This window comes from Falco punctatus (assembly GCF_963210335.1).
Source record: "Falco punctatus genome assembly, chromosome: 6".
Classification (NCBI taxonomy): domain Eukaryota; kingdom Metazoa; phylum Chordata; class Aves; order Falconiformes; family Falconidae; genus Falco; species Falco punctatus.
Window position 1 is genome coordinate 25,573,435 of NC_137585.1, and position 23,357 is coordinate 25,596,791.

The 23,357-nt window shown below is 46.3% G+C and overlaps 1 protein-coding gene across 2 annotated transcripts in view; it reads right to left on the reverse strand.

Annotated features, from left to right (window-relative positions):
• Positions 1 to 21,071, reverse strand: part of TMTC1 (transmembrane O-mannosyltransferase targeting cadherins 1) — a 167,461-nt gene extending 146,390 nt beyond the window's left edge. The window contains exon 1 of one of the 2 annotated variants that reach the window (XM_080393553.1): positions 783 to 21,071. In XM_080393553.1, coding sequence (XP_080249679.1) covers positions 783 to 1,099 — 317 coding nt within the window. In that variant the 5' untranslated portion in view covers positions 1,100 to 21,071. The remainder of the gene's footprint in view (positions 1 to 782) is intronic. The other variant, XM_080393552.1, reaches the window with a different exon arrangement.
• Between the last annotated feature and the right edge of the window lie 2,286 nt (positions 21,072 to 23,357).

The window sequence follows — 23,357 nt, forward strand, 5'->3', positions numbered from 1 at the left end:
TTCCTTCCAGGATTAGCAGCGGTAACTGTCAGCTGCTTTGCCACTACTCAAGTTCTCTTTATTCCTGTAAAAGCGAAAACTCCTCCTCACCAACTCTGCCGGCGCACAGGGAACATCTGAAGCAGCCGAGGCTGGCGAGGAACTCCGCGAGTGACATGAGAGGCTCGCAGCCGCGACAAACGGCGCGTTCCCCCGGCGCCAGACCCCTGTGCTTAGCGCTGAAAGAAGAGGCAGGGATGGGGACGGGTCCGCTTCAGAACCGCACCGGGTGAGTTCCTGGCACGAACGTGCAGCGGCAGAGAAAAGTACCGGCGATGAAGCGGAGGCACTGACGGGGAATGCGACTCGAACACCCTCCTCAGTCACCGGAGCCTACGGAAACGCTCGGGTTTCCCTTTCATCCCCCGGCCACCTGGGGACCAGGCGCCACCTGTTCCCACGCCGCCAGGGAAGCGGGGACCCGCCGGGGCGGCAGCGGGCTCCCGGGGCGGCAGCGGGCTCCCGGGGCGCCGCGCCGCTTCCCCAGCCAACTTCCAGCGGGCCGGGCCGCGGGGCCGCCCCGGCGGCTGCAGCCCCTCCGCGGCCGCCCCGTCCCGTCCCGTCCCGCTCCGGGCAGAAATGCTGAATCACGAAGCCGAGAACGCGGGACCGGAGGCGACGGTGCCGGGGAGCTCCCCCTGGGCCCCCACCCGGGGCCGGCCGCCTCCCTCCGCCCGGGCGACGGGTCCGGGCGAGGCGCCGGGCGGCGGAGGGGGAGCCGCGCTGCGGCGCCGGGCACTTACTTGAAGGTGAGGACGCAGAGGGGCCGGTAGGACTTGTGGCTGGTGTTCTCGGCCATCCGCTTGCCCCAGAAGTCGTTGGCGAAGGCGGCGGCCACGGGGGCGGCCGCCCGCACGTCGGGGTTGTTCACGATGGCCCAGACGTCGTCGTGCACGAACTCGCCCCGCAGGGAGTTGCCGTAGCAGAGGGCGCACAGCCCCGCCAGCACCGCCGCCGCCGCCACCCCGCCGCGCCGCCCGCCCGCCGCCGACGGGGACGGGCAGCGGGGCGGCGCGGCTCGGTCCCGGCTGCGGGAGCCCAGCGCCGAGCCCGTCACCATGGCGCAGGTGCGGGCGGGGGGCGCCGCGCTGGCTGCCCCGGCTCCGCCGCCGCCGCGGCGCGGGGAGGCAGCGGCGCCCGCATGGTGCGGGGCGGGCAGCGGGGCCGGTGCGGGGCGGGCAGCGGGGCGGGCAGCGGGACCGCCGCCGGCCGCGCGCGCTCTGCCGAGGCGCAGCGGGCCCGGCTACAAATAAACAGCGGCCGCCTCCCCGCGCCATCCCTCCTCCTCCTCCTCTTCCTCCTCCTCCTCCCCCCTCCCCCCGCACGCATGCTCCTTGCCGCGCTGTCACCCCGCCGCCACCTCAGCCCGTCGGCGGGGTGGGCTCTGCCCGGGGTGGCCCCCGCACGCCGGCGGCGGGAGGCTGCGCTGCCCGCGGCGGGGCCGGGAGCGGGGCCGGGAGCGGAGCCCCGGAGCCGTGGGTCGCCCCCGCCACTCGCGGGGAGGCGGGCGGCAGGGCTGCTCCGCCGCCTGCTGCCAGGACCCCTCGGCCCCCGCCGGCATCCCCTGCACGGCCAGCCGCGCCGGGAGCAGCGTCCCTGCGGGCCATGCTCACCCGGGAAGCGGGGACGTCCCAGCCGTCTCCGTGGCATCCGCAGCGTGCGTGCCGATCCACAGCATCCACGCTGCTCCACAGCATCCACGCTGCTCCACACCACCCAGCCTGCAGCATCGCCCGTGCCAAACAGCCCCCCGCTGCGTCCTAGCGCGGGAGGCATTTCGGTGCTGTGGAACTTTTGTTCTCTGCTCTGGTCCATCGCCTGTCCCTCCTCCAAAATCACCTGAGCGCTGCCTTCTCCAAAGCATTATTCTGGTGACTGCAGTGTGTCTGTCCCCTTCCAGGACCTTTCTTGTAGTGATGACAACCCCCAGTAACTTTTCCTTCAGGAAGGCTGTGTTCAGATCATTTTTCCAGGCACCTATAAAAGGTATGTGGCCATGGCTCTTCCAGAAAATAAAAACCCAAGGACTCTGTTAATGTTTTTTCTCATTTTAAAACCTCCTGCTTATAACCAAAGAAAGAACACTACTTGGCAAAGAAGATTAGATTCAATGAGGTGAATGAACATACTGGACGTACTTTGAATTTGTTCTTGAGAAAAGATACACTGAGCGTGGTTTGCCACCAGCCCGTGCAGTTCCGAGCTGCTCCGAGAGCGTGCCTGTGAGCGTGCCTCCTGCCTGTGGGAAAACGAGGGGAGCGGAAGCTGTGAAGAGTTCATCCAGACTGTCCTGGGCAAGCCCTCTCCAGGAATGCTTTTCCCCCCGGCATATTTGGCACTTTGACCGATCTGGTATTTTCCAAGTGCAACAGAACAGGTTTTTCAGATGCACTTTTGTCACAGCTAAAAATAAGTTAAGTCCAGCTAGGATGGCATGTTTATATCCAGGACAGAAAGAAATTCCACCAGAAGCAGGGCCATCAACTCAAACTTTCCCTAATGTAGCTGATGACATTTTAGCAGTCAGCTACCCGGAGCTTTTCCCAGCGTCAGAGACCATTCACAGTGGTGTGTTGGTATCCATTTTCACCAGAGTTTCAAAGCTTCACATGTAAAGATAGACTCCAACATCTGTGCATGGGCACGGAAAGAGAAACAGCCTGGTATCCAGAGGCATCGAAGTACTGAAGCCCACGAGTGCCCAGCAGCTCTGGAAACAAAGTCACTATCGCAGAAATGCCTAAAAGGTGGAATCGGGACTTTTTGTTGAATTAAAATGATGACAGTTACTGGGGGGGGGGGGGTGAGGGGAAGGATGGACTGTAATGTTGATGGAAGCAAAAACAACATGTGTAAGAATTAAAGGTTGAAATTGCCTTACAGTAGACTCCAGATAATACTTGAAATCCTGAATTACTCCACCAAACAAAATCTGCAACCCCCTATAGGTCTGAAACAGGCAGCCGAGGGTCTCATTGTTCTCCGGTGCAGATGTACTGCACGTGGGTGAGCGAGGCAGCCTAAAGCAGGGCCAGCAGCACTGCTGCTGAGCCCAGCAAACCCAGTGCACCCAGCAGCCCAGCTGTGCCTTGCCAGGCTGCACCTCCCAACAAGACTCCCATGTCTCTGGTCCACCCACTGTGGACCAGGGTCTGCACAGCCTTTCTCACTGATGTCTTTCAGCCTTCTGTCCTCCTTCATCCCAGGTTGGGGGCAGCCCGCCAATAGCCCCCTCCTGCCACAAAACAGGGCCCAGGGCTGCCGTCAGGCAACCTGATGTTGGGGCAGGGCACAGGTCTCACCGTCCACTGGCCAGGACTGTGGTACATGTCCCTGTTGCGTTACAAGTCCCACCGTCCGCCCTTTGAGATTAACTAGTTCACCACATAAAACTCACAAAAAATGCAGAGTTCTAAAAGGGTAAATTATGAAGAGGTGATGAAAAACATTTTCTCATCAAGGGATTTCCTGTCGATATCTTATGACAGTAACATACACAGCCATGCAACATCGCACAGTACAACCGACGCACTCCACAAAATAAGTAAGATTGCTTCCTGTACAGATCTGCAACTTTCCACTCACTTGCATAACGCACCATGCTTGATAACACCAAAAAGCATGGAAAGAGATGGCAGTGCTGGCCCATTCAGGACTCCTTCTGCCCTCAGTCTCCTTAGCTGGCCACCAACACTGGCCATTGGCTTTCAACTGGCATGGAAACCTAAAGTATGCAAGAGAGAAAAACCCTATTTATTTTTTCATCTGTTTTCTTATGCCCTTATTGAAATGTTGCATGCAAAGTGTAGTTAACACTAAGTTGTCAAGTTTCTTTTATGGGAAGAAAATCTATTCTCACTTCTCCAAGACAAACCAGATCTTTCCTTTCTTCCCTCAAGCAGACATCTAAAAGAGACAAAGCAATGTTCCAGTCAGCCGAGGAGGAAGAACCGCTGTTCTTCACAAGACCTGCTGAAATACAAGCACATAGTCTTCTCCTTTCGATCCACAAAGGCAAACATTACTTCATCGTGCAGCAGTCGCTGTCACAGACTGAATTCAAGAAGTTTTCTAGAAGTCCTGACCACCCATAAAGAAACTAACAGCAAGAAGTCAGAATTCAGAGAGCAGGAGAATGTTGAATGCTGCTGTATACTGGATCTTAAGTCTCTACATACATATGCATATATATGCAGGCATATACACAAAGGGAGAGGAAAGAGAGAGAGAAAGAAGAGAATCCAGCAGCTCCAAAGCTGCTTTGCCACTTCCAAAAATATCTGGTCTAATAAGAAGTATTTCCTCCTACTGCAAGCCTTGATTCTTTCTCTACCTAAAGTAGCCATGTCATCATTTCTGAAATGTAAAGGCAAATTGCTTCTCAGAAAAGCCTAGCTGAGTTCTGGAATCATGCGTGTAGCTGAAGCACTCCAGCTATTTGACTGCCTACTTGTATTTGAATCACAAGTTTCATGCCAGCTATATAAAAAGAATAACAAATGGCTGTTAAAACCAGAGGCCTTGAAACTAATTATGTGCGATGCTCAAAAAAACCTTGCTCTGCTAATTGAGCAGAGCTCATTACTTCTGAAGTAGGAAAGTTTAGCCTCCACTTTGAGTAAAACATATGGCAGGGTATACAAGGCATTAGGCACATTTGAACTGTTACACTTCAAAGGGTTGAGCACTGATTGATCTGTTATTATCTGAAGATGGCAACTGCTCAAAGGCAGAGAGAAACTGCAAAAGTTTTGAGTTTCAAGCTTAAACGTGGAGTTCTGAAGGGTGTAGCTTTGCATTGACTGATTAAAGTATAAGAATGCAGTAAATACAATTTAAAAGTTAAATTGCCATATGGTCATAGCTAGAGGTAGATTTCAAAAGTAGCATATGTAAATAGTTTCTTGCTGTCTGAACAAATAATTTTACATTTAAACTAAGTCATTTGGTAACTGGTGCAATTGATTTCTGCTTGTAGTCAGTTACTGAATGGTTCTGCAATTCATTTCAGTAGCCCCAGGATGAAACTCTGTATCTGCCACGCATATAATCTTCGGTTGATACAGATTATGTTCATACAGTTAAAAGCAAAAAAAAAAAAAAAAAGAAAGAAAGAAAGAATGCGCCAGGCACCAGGTTCTGCTAGCTATTAAAGGAAATTGCCATCTTAAATGAAGGAGTGTTGCAAAACCTGGAACCAAGTTTGGCATCTTTAATCCAGCGTGCCATCTGTGCTGGAAGAGCTTCGGAGAGACAGAGAGCAATCCACGTGGTCCAGAGGCCCTCCAAGGAGCTCAGTGCTGTTCAGTACATTCTTTTTAGTCAAGTAGGATTTGAACTTTGGAGTTACGAAGAGCAATGAAACAGTGCAGTGAAAGGCTGGACTGGGCTGGAAAAATCCCAATTATGATTCTTTTTGCTTGTTACCAAATTGCTTCTAGGTCTATGCAGGCTATGGAAAGTTTCTCTTTGTTGAATTCTTCCTAAAGCACAGTGAAAGTTCCTGTGTTTTCACTTTCACTTTCAACTGTGGCCAAGAGCCAGAAGCAGTACAAGCAGGAGAGGAAAACTTCTTGCCCTTAGTACCCTGGTCCTGTGATCCTTAGGAGACAAAGAAATCCAGTATTCTCAGGATGAACTCTTCTTTTGAATAGGGATGTAGTATTTTAAGTTCAGCCCACAACCAACCCCCCCAATAAGCCTTCATCCTGTGGCAGTCAGGGAGTGTGCTAACTATTAGCTCTGAAAATTCAAGCCCCTCAGTTTTTACAAATATCAGCAAGAAGATGTTGTTACATGGTAAGCACTGTTTGGTGGATCCCCGTGGATGCACATTTCCCATCCCTGACACAGACGGCAAGTAACACAGAATCCTCCATGACCCATTTTCAGATCCATTTGTCACCTGTTTCATATGCTTGTGTAAAATGAGAGATTTCAAGCTGAGAAAAAGCTTGCCATAGTTGTTACTGGATTAGAGGGAATCTCCTTTTCAGCTCATACAACAAATACATTTTCTGCCTTTGAAGACCCAGGTTAAGCCTTAGTCTACGGCCAGGATTGTACGGAGTCTTTGAACCTCCGCAGTGGATGGAACATCCACGATTTGACAGGGGAGAGGCGTCCAGCAAATGGTACAGGGTGACTTGGGTTTCATAGTTGCAGTTTAAAGGTCAGGGACAATACAAAGGTGGGACCAGTCCCAACAATGAGAATAACAGGATTCTTCACTTACAGAGCAGAAGCAGACCGTAGCATAGGCTGCTGAAGTTGCCCACTCCAGCGGACTCACTCACTGGCCGAGGAGATTAGTACTTTCCATTTTTTTGTGCGTGGTTTGGGTGTACAGAACCCCATGATGGAATGGGGAGTGAAGGAGAGAAAGCGTTTTTCTTTCCTTATAGACCATGAATCTGCACTCTTCCTCCTCAAGAAGCACTGCAGAAATTTCGCAAAGCCAAAAAGAGTTCTCAGTCTTGCCCTTGCCATAAAGATCTTTTTTATTGCATCACAGCAAGGGAAAAGTGCAGTCTATAGGGCTTGAGTCGTAGAGTTATCACTTGTAACATTCATCTATTTAATGCTGATTAAGTACAAGGCAGTTTAAGTTGATTTTTTATGTACTTCACGAAAATCAGCTAATGGCTCACAATCACAAAAATTAAAAAGGGAAAACTCAGCTCAAGATAGGCCCATTTCTGGGTGAGCGAACGAGGGACTCGGACGACCCAACGTTTTATTTTCACTTACAGTGCATAGCCCTGACTACATTTTTCTCCACCTGGAACATTGTTTCTGAGCACAAGCGGGTCAGAATGGGTGTGACGCTGTTTAAAGCAGGGATCTTGCTAGAGAGAAGTTGTTTTAAGAAGCTTTCCTGAGAAATGGACATTAGTAACTCAAGACACCATATGCTTCCTATGAGGCAAGGGCACATGTGAATTGTCACATGGCTGTAAAGCTGGATGCTGAGCTGCTGGGAGCACTGGAGTCAAGTGCAGCATAAGGACCAGATTGGGGCTCAGCACTGATCAATATTTAGTGGTTGGGATTCATATTGCTCCTGCAGTGAGGCACTGAATTCGGAAGAAGAATCTGAGTCTGGCAAGACAAAGGAGGCATTCTCAGCTTGGACTGATCTGAACAGTTTAATTTGACCCTATACTCAGCCTTTAGATTTGGCTGTACATTGCTCAATGTAATTGTCTCTTGGAAGTTTTTATGTCAAAATGAGAACATAGATTAAAGACCCCAAGTCTCTTCCCTATTCAGATTCAGTTGGTTTTATTTTCTGGGCTTCTCTGAGCTGGAATTCAGTAGCACTTCTCTCCTAAATGTAACTGATTTGTATGTAAGATCTTCTGGCAATCCTAGTTGCACTTGAATTGCAGTCACTGCAAATGGTCTGATACAATCAGGCAGTGAGATAAAATCAGGAAATCTCTACATTTATTCTCTGATAACTAAGCAAGCTCAATTTCATCATGGTGAAGTAGAATCCAGTGGTTACAATCACCTTTCTTTCCTTTCATCTATTTTTTAGTATTTGGGTTTAAATGGAAAAATTACAAATGAATAAATCTGCACCAAGTCAAGTCAAGACTCTGTATAATAATATTATTCATACCTCTATGATTAGCAACAGCTGGAATAAATTTTAGCAAAAGTATTAAAATCTATGTAGAATAAACCACATGGAGTCACTGTAATTTGAAGAGGGTGAAAGTTTCCATAAAAGCTGCTGGGAAAGGAATCCGACATACTTTTTTTTCAGGTGACTTCTTTGGATTTTATTTTTGCAAGCAGCTACGGTTTTATTTTATAGTGCTTTACTTCCTAGTGTTTAAGTTGAACAAACACTCCAGATAAAACAAGGTATCAATCAGCCACTCCGGGCATGGCTTCTTCTCACTAGTCCTCTTACACCAAGGTGTACTGAGGAGCTCTGGCTGTGTTAAAGCAAAGATAAATTCTCAAGCATGATTACAGCAACCTAAGCCAACACCGGTGTTACGCTAGCTGGAAAGCTATCACACAGGTCTGCTTTTCACCTGCAAACACCTCCATGTGCCAGCTGTTGTTTCCCCAAAGGGTTTGAGAAGTTCAGAGTCAGCTAACAGATCACTTGGAAATCAAAGCAATAAAACTCTATACAGCTTCTTGAAGGAAGCAGTTTGAAAACCCAGTTGAGAAGGGCAGGGTCAGGGGGAAGCAGGATGGAGGAGGAGGCAGCTGGGAATTACTGGAGTAGCTTTTCAGTGCTTCCTTTTCCCTCTCCATCTCTTCTGTTGACCATGCATCTAAGTGACCCTAAGACTGCTGGTAGGATAAATTGGACCCTCCACAGCGATCCTTGCTCTTCAGCACTCACTCATCTGCACTCCTGTGAGCCTGTTGTGCACAGGTTAAAATATGTTGCAATACCTGAGGAATTTTAAATATAAATATTAAGCCTGTTCTGAATGAAGGTGATTATCTAGGTGTGGACGCACCAGAAGGGCCAGTGTGTGAGACTGGAAGGCACAGATGGCACATAGGTCACCAAGATGCCAGCTCACCTAGGTGCAGCTTACCAGACCCTCCCTAAACTCCAGACAGACTACACACAGAGTAGAACAGAAGACAGACCATAAACCAAAGCCCTAAAGAGGTGATGCAAGGAAGAAAAGAACAGGCTAGGAGCCATCAAACACCTAGATAAGGAGAGAAATCCTGATACAGGGATGGAGCAGTATGCAGAACACATGAGGGTGTGAGAGCGGGTGCAAAACCTGGTCTGTTTTGGGTGCAGTCACCTTTCCCTCCCACATTAGCTCACTTTGAGCTTTGTTACATTGTTGCTGCAGTGCTGCAAAATTAGTTTTGGGGCTACAAACCTGGCAAGGTTACAAGTTATGAGCCCTACCTGCTAACAGTACTCACCTTTTATCCATGCAAATACAAACTTCTGGCTTGCCTGAAATGCTCCGGGGAGACATAAGCACCATTATTTCTCACTGTTCCGCAAGCCAAGTGCACACATGTGAGTTCATGTATGGTCTTACGTAGATTCTGCTCCTCCTGCTAACAGGGACCACAGGACTCCCTCCTCTCATTCTTTCTCCAATGAGATGAGTCTCTCTTGCTTTCTTATACCCGTCACACTGCCTTCATGTGTTTCAGCTGATTCCTCCTGCCTGGTTCCACTCCAGCTTTCTTCTCAGTTGGTAGGAACTTGTAACCTTTGAGTTTCTATGTTAAACAATTTAAAAAATGAGTTACTGAGCTTTGCCTAGTTTGGAGCTTATCAAGTTTCCCATGGCTTCAGCACAAAGCCAAAAGTCATCTGCAGTTTAGCTGAAGCACTCCTAGGATCCCTGCAGCAGGAGCCTGGAAGCTTTCTGGATAGCATTTGGAGCCTGGAAGGTATAGAAACCAAAATAAGCCACAGTGTCAGAGCAAATCTAGTGTGCTCACTGTTACCAAACCTGCTCAGCAACACCTCCCTGCAGGGTTTTCTGTCACCCCTAGACCAGTCCCAGCATTACACCTGCCCTTTTGTTCCACCCTGGGGACATCACATCCAATTCAGGGCTGGCTTGAGGTTCATCGGGCCTCACTGCCATGTCCTAGATCCTTCTTAGTTTTTCCTGAGGACTGTCAAGAGGCTTTTAGAGGTGGTCCGTGGCCCAGCATATCTTAACCATTACCAAGTTCACGCCACAGCTCTGTTCCTCAGGCACAAGGCAACCTTTTCTTCTGTAGGTTGGAGGTCATGTACGCTGAGACAGAGCTTCCCTGGAAGCTGCTTCAAGAATAATGAGCAATTCTCTGGGACACCCAAGGATTTTTGTGACGCTTATCATCATCTTCTCAGTGCAAAAAGGTCAATGCTCTCCAGTGTAAACAAAAAGGATAATAATAGCAAACAAACTACTCTATCAAACCATGATACACCTCTGTACTCTTAATCCTCCCTTGGGAAAAGATGGAGAGAAAAATACTAATTACCTGAGAGACAACATCATTTATACACTTCTGCTCAAACACACTTGTTGATAAAAAGGGTAAAAACATACCAAGCTTGCTCTGAATAGTTTTATAAGGGAAAGGACTGGAGAGGAGCCTGTAGGAAAGCTCAAGCACAGCCCAACCTCAAAGTGCTGCAGAGATCCACCCTTTGTAATTTGGGCCTATTTCCACTTATCTCTGTATTTAAATAGATTGACAATTGTGAGGAAGAGAAGAATCATAAAGATGGGGTTAGTCTTTTTTGGTATGAGGCTGGCATCTGCCATGGGAAATTAATCCGTGCTAAGCTGCAGTAAGCTGAGCTGCTGAGTTTGTATTCGTGTCACTGAGACCGCTTATACTCACCGCTGGTCTATAAACTCTTATTAGTCAGACCTGACAGTGGGTGACATCTTGATGAAAAGAATAGCCTATAGATCACCATCCATTCAATAAGGGGTTATAAAAACGATGTTAAATGCACCATTTTTCCTAAGACCACATACCAAAATATTTTGGGGAGATGAATAAAGTGATACTGGGGGATTTTTTTTGTGGTGGGTTTTTTTTTTAGAGGGGGATTAGAAGGTCCCAAGGTGCTTTGTCACTGAAATAACCACATCTGTCAGCTAAATTGGCAGAGCTATTATATTTAGTTTCTAGAAAGAGTTCCTCAGATACTGAGATCTTGGGTACCTCCCGAAAGATTTGCTCTCTGGACCGCTGAAGTGAAATAAAGTTAGGGGGGGAAAGTAGTTCACAGGCACAGCTAGCATTTTCATTTTTTCTGAATATCACATGGTTCAAAATGCTGATGAGAAAAGACAGGCTCATGAGGGGTGACTTGACAGGAATCACATTTTAATTTCCATCATAACATTTTCTCTCCAGTGGCCACCTTGCTGTTGTTGCCTTTTGGGCACCCATATGATCCTCCCTACGAGGAAAAGATACCCCAAGGCATTTCCTTTTTAATTTTGCAAGATGCAGTCAGAGGATTCCCATTCAATTTTTTAATTTGTTTAACTGGCTTCTAACTTTGCAGGCTCCTGTCATGCCATAAAATTGACTGATGAATGACAGGGCCCTGCTAGGTTTGACTGGGGTGTAATGTGAGCTCCCAGGGATGGAAACAATAAAACACAATTTTCTAAGAAGTGGGGTTTTGTAAGGGACATGCTAGCCCTGATTTCACCACACCCTTTCATTTGTTAGCTCCAGTTAGGCAACTTACAGTTGGATTTTGTTACATTGCCTGTCATTTTGAGCCCTCTGTTCACAAAGGTAGGAAAGGACCATGCCAGTAGCGCAAGGTCACTTAGGAAGAGCCTTGATGAGTGCCATGCTGGGGACTTGCCCTGTGTGTATGGGAGCCGGTGTATGGGTTGAATAATGGCACGGCCAAGGCTCATAGAGAACAGTTTGGAAGAGAGAAGAGTTTCAGATGAATCAAACGGCAGCCTCTCCCCTCCCATACTGACCTATCTTTGGAGCTGCCCTATGCTGAAAATCCTCTTTCCACCTATCTATAAATTTCCAGAGGACTGTGGGTTGAAAAGAACAAAGACAGGAACACTAGAGTTCGTCTTTCAGCTATCATTGTCACATGCTGGCTTTGGAACTGGCTTTGGAAACTAAGTGACGAGATAGATCTTCATGCCACATTTCAGCTCGCTGTCGTTAACACAGGCTGTCCTGGAAGAGAAGCTTCCTCAAAACCCAGCACCGCTTCCTTGGCATTCCAGGTAACCCTGATCAGATCTGACTCCCTGCTGCAGAATATCCTCGTCAGCATCCAGGTAAGGACAACAATAAAAATTTTTGCCTTCTCAGGCTGCCTGCAAGTAGTCTAATCAGAGCTGGAACATTTTAATTTGCAATGAATTGGTCCATCTGGCTAAAAGTGTCACTAAGCAACCACAATAGTGAGCCTCCAACATTGTGGGCCACCCTGCCAGCTGTGCCATCAGCTGCACGGACCCTGACCTCCCACTGGGACACCTACACCCAGGCCTAGCCCTTACTAAAACCACCCACAGAGCTGCAGTCCCTCACACCTGCCCAGTGAAAGCCTCCTGGTCCCAATCCAGGCAGGGGAGCAAGGCAGAGGAATGGTGGAAGAAAGCAAGCCTTGGCAACAGGGTGAAGCAACAGAGGTATAGGAAGCCCAAAGCTAGAAAGGAACTCGGGCAGAAAGTCCAGGCAGGAGGTGAAAACCCATCTCCTGATTGCAAAGCCATGTCCTGCCCCTCAGGGCACGTGAGGACTGGGAAGAGAAAGATCTGCATGTAGCACAAAGGCTCTCCACTCCAGATTTTGCTGGCTCTTGTGTTCTGGTTCGAACTGGGAGGAGGCAACAGGAGCGAGGAGAGTGGGCATCCGTGTGCCAGTGCTTCTGGGACGATCAGCAGTAGCAGTGGTTACAGGTCTCAATAGAGCCAGCGATTGCTCTGCTCTGGCCAAGCACCACTACCATGCACAGGAGAGATTGGAACGAGGCTCCCCTAACCTTTCTGAAGTTTTCATGCAGACTTTTTCAGTCTTTGCACTCCAGGGTTTTGAGACAGGAGTGAGACAGGACTTGCTTGGGAGGCAAAATCCCATGCTCTCCCACTGCTGACCTCGGGACACGAGTGTCGGTAAATCAACCCTAGAGCAAAATCCCTGATGGGGAATATGATAGGATGTCACATCGCTACCGCACCTTGCAGCAGCCTATGCTTGTGTCAGAGCCTGAGAAGCAGGAATGCGTATGCCCTTATAGTGACAGCATAGGAGATTTTGTTTTGGTTTTGAATAAATGATTGATAGAGTAAAGGCAACTGGGGGGAAGCAGGTCAAACACAACTAATGAAAAAAGACCCAATCGCCATCCTGTTCCATCACTTGCTAATAGAGTAGTGTTTAGCAATAGCTTGTGTGTTGTAAGGCTTAAGGTTATCAGCAGAGTGACTGCAGAGAGCTAGTTAGAATTCAGCCTGCATCTGTGACTGTAATCCAGCAATTTAGACGAAAACATGTACTCTGCATAGGTGCATGGCACAGACTATTACTAATACAGTAAGAGTCATAATAAATCACATACTGAGTATGTTTGTTATTCCGAGGAAAACTTAATTATAAATTCCAAGCTGGCAGCATTTGATTTACTTTTTGCTATCTCTGAAATTGTATAATTAGTTCCCAAGTTACAACTCCTGTGAAGTCTCTGCCTTGTTGGGGGTAGCACATTTGGAGTTACAGCTGCAGCCATCACTCTGGCAAAGACAGCTTTCCCTTGGCAATATTAATTTTCAACATAAAATTTAAAACCGCGTAAAACTCCCCTAAAAAGGGAGGAATGCTTGGAAGGCGCCTCTCAGGGAGCCTCCCTGGCATTGCTGAGCTGTCTTTGGTAAAAGGAGCTCTCTAGTGCCCAGTTGTAATACTGCAGTTCAGGAAGATGCTACGAGCACACAACCTAATCAAATTGATATGCAAATGAAAAGCCGAGGTCTCTTCTTTTAGTTACTCAGTGCTAATGCGTGACATGCAAAGTACTACTTAAATATCACTGTATTTGAGTATTATACTGTACCCAAAGTTTAAAGAGGTCCCATTCATTCCCACCTACCTTTCCCCATCTGTTTCTTAAAGAACTTCTGCCGCACTGATGAAGTGGCTCCTGCCTCGTCTGTGGGGCAAAGATGTGTGTGCATGTCTGCCAGCATCCAGGCCATGAAAAAATTTTACTGTGCCCCTCTCCAGAGACAGCACATCACCTGCCATTTGGGGATCTAAGGTCATGTGCACATACGGCTTTGAGATAGTATATTTAGTACAAGTGAATGCCTAATTGCAGCTGTTGACTTCTAGTGCATGCACCTGATTAAATAGAATTGTCTTGTGCCAGGCAAAACAAGCCCGTGGTCACTAATCCTAGGAAGCAAATCACAAAAAGATGTGTGGATAATAGCATACGAAGCCAGATAGCCCCTCTGTCTTTCTAGAGTGAAGACCTTAACATTTTAATTGGCAGTTATCATGCAGGTTGGAGTGTATGCTAGAATAACAATATATTGTCTTTAGACTGCTTTTAATGCTTGCATTTTGTTTTTTCAACGTTAGTGATGAGCTTCCTAATGTTGACTAAAATGTATTTAAAAAATCTATTTGGTTATCACCGAATATCGCAGATGCAGAATAATGACTTGACAAATTTGCAGACTGAGATTATCTGCAAATATTATGAGAGGCACTGGAAGCTTTTATAAAACACACCATCATTTTTAATAGCATTTTGCTATTATAGTACTTCCCTTGTGGATACTGTGGTTTAATATTGCAAGTATGAAAAACGATGCCATCATTGAAGTTTTGCCACTGAAAAGCACCATCTTGTGTTTCCTATGCTCTGCTTCCCACAGCGAGGCTTATTCTACAGTAGAAAATAAACTAAGATGTACTAATTAACTAAATGTGTTTCAAAGGCAAGAAATCACATGTGGATAAGTTGCTCACCTTTAATCACTGCAAACAAAATGACGGTGAAATTTCTGCAAGTTACTGTCAGCCAGAGGTTTAAATCTTTTGCCCTTAGATGAGTTTGCAGCAGTTTTTTCTTCTCCTGTTATTGACCCTCATTTTCTGAGCTCAGTTTACAGGGAAGCCATAGTTTTAAGTAGCTGAAAAACAATTTCAAGAATATAAGCTACAAACAACAAAGAATCCTTGCCAGATTCAGGTCAGTCTTGACAATAATAAGTTTTCTTCCATTTAGTATTTCAGCTCAGTATTAAGGGTTTTGATAAATGCAACACCTATCAGTACACTATCATGTCTAAGCACCCTATGGAATATCTAAGATCCAGCAGTCCATTTTCCCTTTATTTTTGCAAAGCTGTAGGCATGGTTAGCAATGGCTTTACCATTAATTCATGGCTTTGTTTCAACTTAAAACAAACTGTTGATATTTTCAGACCAGAAAACTAAAGCAAAGTGTTTCTTGTCTCCTCAGAAAACTGTTTCTAAAAAAAGTCCTCTGATGCTTAATCTCAAAAATGTGAATCCCTTTTTCATTGAGATTTAGGTTAGAAGGGGCAGTTAAGATCTTCTTGTTTGAACTCCTGCATAATGCAGGGTGCAGAATTTCAGCAAAGTCCATGACTAATTTCAGTTTTATTTGCAGTGTTGGGTCTCTGCAATGCACAGAGCCTCCGCTCCCCCCTGCTGAGGGGGTTTGCTGTTCAATTCAAGTGAACTGGAGCAGAGCTTTAGAGAAGAGAGAGGGTCCTGGAGTCCTACTGCCATTTGTCACGTAGAACCTGGTATTTTACACTGTATCGTCTTTGAAAATTATAAACCAGAAGATGTGTAAGCAGTGTTTTAACAAGACGAATAAAATCCATAACTCAGGACAGCACAGAAAGCACCTGGGTTTATGTTTCATTTCCATTTTTAAACATAGAAGAGGCTCAGAAGAAGCATCTACTGAGCTCCTGAATGGATTTGGATCAGCTGCAAGTGCCCATTTGCCAAAAGCAAGCCCAAGTCAGACTTGAAATCAGGCAAATCTCAGTGATGCTGGGTCAGTTTGACATTTACCTGCAAAACTGATAGCAAGTCGGGACTGGTGGCAAATGTGCCTGACAAAAACACCAACAACAAAACAAAAAAGCAGAAGTTTTGCATGTCCTTCACAACGTAAGATTCCTAAATATCAAACAGTTGCAATAAGGATGTACCTAACATTTTTGAGTTTCATTTCTGTTTTTCTTTCCCTGCATTTATGGATGCAGAATTATGGAAACCTCCGTTAGATGAAATGGGGTTTCAATGCAGTAAGGACCAGAGTCTAGGCAGGGTCACGGGCCTCAGGTCTGAGGGGAACCACTGCCAGCACCAGCCCAAGGCACGTAACAAAGGGCCAGCAGGAAACAGCCATTGCTGCTGTTCCTGCCCGCCAGCACCACCATCACAAGAAACGAGACACTTGTGGACATGGGGTGATGCTGCTAAATGCAACACCACAAGTATCTTTTTTTGGAAATGCACAAGTCATACAGGGTGCATCTGTGCTGTCACAGGCACAGAGATGGCACATCACCTCCAAGGAGGCTGGCACAGCCCAGGTATCTGCCCTAGAAAATCAGCGGAGTCACGCTGCCCTGAACCCACCATTCCATCTCACCAGGGCTACTCAGTGGAGGCACATAGTGCGTGGGTGCAACCCCAGCTTCAGAGCTGGTTTGGTCTCTGCTGTCAGCCCTGCTGCTGAGGCAGAGTTGTCTTGCAGAGCCCTGCAAGGTGTCTCTGCCCAACACTTCCCGTGGCTTCTCTTCCCAGGGTGACAGATATTTGCAGGTCTGTAATGTCTGCCTTTGCCCTAAGCGACAGCAATACTTTGAAACAGGTTTTAAGCTCCTTTGAGACTCTCAGCTCAATACAGGGTTATGCTAAGCATGTTGACACACACACACATAACATGTAAACAACATTAGCAAATCCTAAAACAAATGCAGATGCTTTATAATTTATACTATCTAGGAAGCCACTTCACAGAGCAAGAAAAATGTGAATTGGTCTGCTCAGAACTTTGGAAAATAAATACACTGGTTGAAAAATGTAATTTCTAGTTAAAAACTAAATAACAATAATAAAAGACAATCCAACTAGCTGGCTGAAAAGTTCTCAAAAGAGTTGTGGAGGGTTTCCCTTGCGAATGAGCTAGACACAACAGCACAGCCTTTTTAAAGCTTCTTCCCATCACCTTGCGAGCTTGCTTAGATTTTCCTGTGCTCTTGTTTGGACTTGCTAGGCTTAGTGTGGGCATCCCATCTGAACCCTTGCAGTCCTCAGCTGATCTCCCCCAGCCAGCAGCACTGCGGTGGCAGGGTAGATTTCCTACTGTAGGATGGTGGGAGATGCCAAAAGGCAAAGGATCCAGCCTTGGTGCTGGTGTTGACACGGAGTCACCCAGCTGCTGTTGCTGAAAATTAGTCTCTCTCTCTCCAGTCCTAATGAATATTGATGAACTTCACAGCATCAAAAGAAGCAAAGGCAGTACAGCTGTTTGAGGGGACAAACACTTCAGTTCTGAATTGGGAAAAAAAGAGACAGACAGGGGAATAGTTGTGATGAGCCAAGACAGGCTTCTCCATCGTTTGTCAAAATGTGATTTACAGACACACTTCCACTCACCCTGTGGCTGCCAGTTTCCACATCCTATGTCCACAAATCTCTTTTGCTAATTGGATAGGCAATATGTGGGCTGCCTCCTCTATAAAAAGCTTCTCTGAACTGGGACAATTCCCAGCTCATTTTAATAAATCATGACTGTAATTAAATTCTTTTGCTGCATATTTCTGCAATAAAATCTGTGTCACTCACTTATTGGCCTTCTTTACTGTCCAGCTATCATTTTGTCTTGCTTCTGAAGCTGCCTTTCCTGCCTGGTCATTTGAAGAATGCTATTTGCTTTGAAACCCTAACCTAATTCAGCTGCTTTTTCCTTTACTTCAGAGCCTTCTCTCGTTCTGTCCACTCCAATAGCCCTACTTATGACTCCAGCTACTGTCCCTGCCAACAGCGACCAACTCACTCGTGATAGTTCTGCTCAATAAGGCTGTCCCACTGTCTCGAGAACCATTTCCACCAGCATGCCAGCAAGTGTGTCTGAGGCTGGCAAAAGCACTTATTTATATAACAAACCCCCTTTGTCGACTGAATTTGTTCCTCTTCTCTTCTTCTGAGGAAGTGTCTGTTCTCCTCTATGGACTTTCACAGGTTTTAACACGCTACAAGGGTTACTGCAAAGCAGAGCAACCATCCCTTCCCAAGCAGAAGGGAAAGCTCTTATGTCCCAGAGCTTTGCCAGACTCTAACAAGAAAGTGCAACCTGGAACTGCATTGCCCTCAGGGCTGCCAGAACCTGGAGGCCACAAGGTCTTGTAGTGAGGGAAGACAGAGCTCCTGAAAGACTTGGGCTGGTTGCTGTGAGGAAGAAGCCAAGAGGTCAGGTTTGCCAAAGTTCCTCACAGCTGTAATTTCCTTTTTACGCGGGCAGAACATGGGGAAGAAGCCCTGAGATGGATGCTTATGTTCCTTGTGTGTTTTGGAAAGAGCCAAGGCTTGGAAGAACCTTACCAGCTAGACTGGCACCTGGAGTACCAGCTAGCCAGCTGCAGGCTAAAGCCATCTCAGAGCAAATGCAACCATATCAATAGGGCCAGTAATGTCAGTCACGATGAATAGGCACTGCTTTAACGAAGCAACATTTTTCATTATTCATTTTGCTAATTTATCTGGTCAGAAGCAAAAAATCCATGCATTTGGAAATTCTTCCAAATTTCTTCACAGGAGCTGCAGTTTTGAAGCCTCAGCTGGCCAAGGTTTCCTTCTGGATTATACCTGCCAGGACACACCACACTAGCTACACCCCATGGCAGCCAAGCAAGGGACAGGACACCGGTGAACAAGGGGAGGTTTGTTCAGGTCCAGACTGTGGCACGAGGCACTGAAGTCACAGCTCTCTGAGATATCACAGTGATGGTCCCCAGCCAGAGCTCTCAGCCTGCTGCAGCTTTTAGCTACAAATTTGAAGGACTGGACAGAAATTGATTTTCTTTTGGTTTTTTAACCACCAAAGTCAGAATTTCCCATGGAGAGAAAAATATTTCCTAGCCAGTTCTAGCAGCAAAGATTTTGAGGCATCAGGGCAAATTGAAGCGTAGATGTTGTAAGCAATTTGCCCACTGGCCATGGCAAAGGCTGTGGGTGCAGTCGGGAGAAGAACCCAGGAGCCTCAACCCCCAGCTTTAAATCTCAGTTGTCGCAAAACTTCTCTCGGTTTTCATTTTCCTAAAGGTTCTGCCAATCCTAGCATCCAGAGTTAATAGGACTGATCTTAGGAGCCATGTTTTGGGAAAAATAGCAGAAAAAAAAAAATTACAAAACACAAATAAATGAACTGAGAAGCTATATGGGATGTGGGTCAGATAAAGCAGTGTAAATACCCAGTCTTTTCCTTGCTTTGAAACAACCAGTGTTTCAAAGACATGGATGCATGAAGCAGCATCTTCTTTTGCACTTCAGAAAACTTATCAACTTTTTGGTTTTTAAACAGGGTAATTTTTAAAAGGCAAAGTTCTTCGTCTTTCATTGCCACAAAAGCATAATGTGAAAAATTTTAATGTGTAAAGTTACAATGTAGTTATAAAGTTGGTTTTATATTGACATTTACTTGGTTTCAGATCCAAAATAGAGTGAGCTGTGCCTCTTCTTTGCATAACTCCAAGCTCAGCTTCAAACATGTAAGTAGGAAAATTAACAATAAAATGACTTCTTAAACAGCAATTACTTGGAAGTTGCAGAGCGTGAAGCATTCAGATGGCTCTCACTCAGTGACCCAGTTAAAATACGCAGACCGGCACTGCAATTTGGTTGCAAGCATTTCAGCGACTCGAGGATGTGGAGGCTCTACCCTGCTCCTAGCTTAACTCTGCTGTTTGTACTCTAATGCAGTCCAAAGAAACAAACAGATGTCCAAAACACTTTTCCCTCTAATGCATTTCCATTAGGTTGTGGTCTTCCTCAGGCTTTACGAGGGAGCAGGAAAATACCTGAGATTGCAGGTAGAGCTTTACAGAGATACGATCATTAGTAAGATAATGCAGGTACCATGTATACTGGCATTGAAAATGCAGCTGCTGTGCCACGTTATTATGAAGTGCAAGTGTATTATATCAGATAAAAGAGAAACAAAATCTTGGTATTTTCTCCTATGTAAGAACAGCTTTGTTGAAGGAGTCATTGGTGAAAGTATCTAAATTCTAAGAAGATAGAGATCTTTTTTCCTATTTATTAGAAAAGGCATATTCTGAATACACTAAACAATGGAGTGAGCTAATATAAAGCATTACAGTGCTGTGTTAGTATGAAAGCAGAGTGTCCTTGCCCTGCAAAAGGACAGCAGAGCACACAAGCAGTGTGAAGGACCTTGTGAAACTTTGCCCTCAAGATCCCCAAGTTCCTTGACTTCCTCCAAGAAAATTCACAGATCATTACCAAGGAAAAAAAAGCAACAAAGCTGTGATTTTTCCCCCTCTCTCTTTTGTCTCCTTGCAACCAGCCTTGCTATTTTTAAGGGAAAGTGCAGGAATGAGGAAAGCTTGCGGCCACTGTAACATCCCTGTCAGGGGAACACAGGCAAGGAGGGACTCCAGGAACTCCAGCCTCAGACGTGTCAGTGAGAACCAAAGGAATAACCTCATCAGCTGACAGTAACAGCAAAGGCTTGTTTGCCCTGTGGATTATCTGCTGGGGGAAAAGGAGAAGGATGTATTTGGCACATGTACATGTTCTCAATACAGCAACACATCACGGCTGCATTCCCCTTCTTTTCATTACTGGCTTCAGGTTTTATTTCTGGTTTTTTCTTCTATATTCATTCTCTGCTGCTGAGCAGGGTCTGAAGGAAGCCTAGTGCAGCAGTCACGAGTGTGACCTTTCCAGTATCCCAGCAAGGATGAGCTGCGGTGGAGATAAGCAGCCTGATGCTCCCCAGGCATCTCTGCTGCAGCTCTGCGTCGACATCATTAGGGACCTAATGCCAACACCTCCTGACAGCTCCTGGCCACACTCATCAAAAAGCCTGCACTCCTCTCCCTGTGCTCAGCAAAGCAGACTTGCAGTATGCCTTTTAATTGCCTTTGAAAATGACAGCTTGTCTGATACAGGCAAGAGTCGTGAAACAGTCACCTGCTTGCTGATGGCCACGTGGGAAAGCATTCATCATTTTCTCCTTCCATGGTAGTTTGAAGGTGTTCTCATCTCTCCTCCGGCCATCTACACCTGGCCCTCACCACAGGGCTTTGCCCTTTCAGTTGGATCAGGGCCACACCAGCAGTCTGGCATGGGTGAGGTGATGAAGGTCCCTCAGGGGAGTAGGGGTACGCAGCGGGGCACGGTGGCTCACTGGGAGCTGGCCAGAGCAGCTCCGCAGCCTTGATGCTGTCCAGCTATTTCCAGTCTCCTCAGTAGACACGTACACATACCTGTCTACTGTTCCAGGGACTGGAACTAGTGAGGGAACAGTAACAGGGGTATTTTTTGCCAATCAGTTTTGGAAATCAAATGGCAATTATGGTTACAAGGCAAAATGTATGCACCTCATGTGAAATGTATATTTAAGGAGCAGCCATACAATGCTGTAAAGCAAAAGGTCACATCTGAAAGCTCTCATTTCTGTAAAGATTTAATGGGGTTTTTTCTGTAAGAAAGCCCCAATGTCATTGATAAAAACTAAATGTTAAGGACAATAAATGCAATCTTTCTGAAGCCACTGAATACTCAACTATTGCATTCAGTGAGGGCAGGACTACACATACCATGCATAGCACCAGGACATACCTAGGTGTTCACAGGCTTAGCTCCACACCTATGCTTCAGCAGCCATAGGCCACATATGTTTCCTTTGTAAGGTACCACAAACAGCTTTAACTTGAATATGTAACCGTCTGATAGAGAGATTTCATGAGCTGGGAAAAGACAGGGCCACTAAATACAGGCGATGTGTAGAGTAAGAGGGAGAACATTTAGTCCAACCATTCCATTCAAAGGAAGGTTACCTTCAAAATTTGCTTAGGTTGCTCGAGGCCTTGTACAATCAAGTTCTGATAACATTCAGGGCCTCCAGCTCTCTGGGCACCTCTTCAGCTCTGCATCTTTCTCTGGGGAAAACCTTTTTCTTAGGCTCAGTAGGAATTTCCCGTTAGAAGCTGTGCCTGGTGACTCTTGTAACTTCTCTCTGGGCGCCTCTCAGCAGCTCTGTTGTCTCTGTAATGCCCATTAGGTAGCTCAAGGCAGCAGTAAGGTTCCACCTGAATCTTGTCTTCTCAAGGCTGAACAAACCCAGTTTCCTCAACCTTTCCCTGACCATTATGAACTCCTGCCCCTGACCATGTTAGTGGCCATCCACTAACGTTGCTCCAGTTTATCAATGTCTTTCTCACGCTTTCTGGGAGCCAGAGCCAGGTTATGCATTACGCCAGTTGTGGCCTCTCAAGTGCCGAATAGAGCAGAACCATCACGTCCCTCGACCCACCAACTGTCCCAGTATCAGCGTGCCCTGTGTTGCTGTGGCCAGCTCTCATTGCCAAAGGGGCACATTCATGTTCGGCTTGATGTCTGTTAAGACGTCCAGGTCCTTTTAGGTTAAGATGATTTCTAGCCAGGCGGTCCCCAGCTTGTACTGTTGCATGGGGTTATTATTTCCCAGGTGCAAGACTTTGCATTCACCTTCTGAAATTTCACGATGCTTCTGTTGTTCAATTTCTCCAGCTTGTCTGTGCCCCCGAATGACAGCAGCCTCGCCCTCCAGCATATCACTACTCCTAATATACAAAATAACTGGAAGCAACATCATGAAAGAGGTGACAGCCAGCTTAATGGTACTGTATAAACTCAGAATGGAGCAAGACTGACAGTTAGGCCACGTTCATCCTACTGGAAAACACCCTGTGCTGTTGTCCTTCACAGGGTAGTTGATGCCCTTACTTTTGAAGATGAAACCAAAGGATGAGGCAGTTTACAGAAGGGGTTTACAGACTTCCTCTGAGAAGATTTAGCAAGGACTAGTAGAATTAAGGTCCCTTTTTCTCTCCACCTCCAGTTGCAGAAATCAAAATTATTGGCATCAGCCCAAATTATGAAGCACATCATCTAACCTGGGAAAAAAGATGGACTTTCCTGGGACCTTAATTCAGTCAAAAAGGTCAAGCAGCAAAAATGAACTGCTTAAAATAACATCTAAGCTGAGCTTCACTGCTCCTCTACATAGGCATTTGTACACAGAAAAAGCAAATAAACAAACAAACCACCAAACAGATATATTTCCTCTTCAGAGCTGCTTATTCAAATAAAAAGAGAACAGCTAAGTAGCAACAAGCAAGAGTGAAAGGGAAGATAATGCTGCATTTTTAACCATGCAAAACCTAAATACCAATTCCTTAGCATGAGGGGGGAAATGATTCCTCTCCATGAACTGTGCTGACAGCATTATCTACACCTTCTTTCTGTTTTCACTCTTGCGCACAGCAGCGGTTTTTACTTGGCCCACTTGGATTGTCTATTGCAGCATGTTGAAATATCATGCAGTAAATCAATGCAAATCAATTCTTAAATCTGTTAGAAAGAATCAAGCGTATGCTTAGAAAAATCCAAAGAAAATTAGGAAAAACTTACCAGCTCGAAGGGAAACATATGGCAGCTTCCAATGTTAAGACCTGGAAGGCAGGAAGAGCAGTTGTGAGGACTCACCCATCTGAAAGAGTGGGTTGACAGCCTGTGCT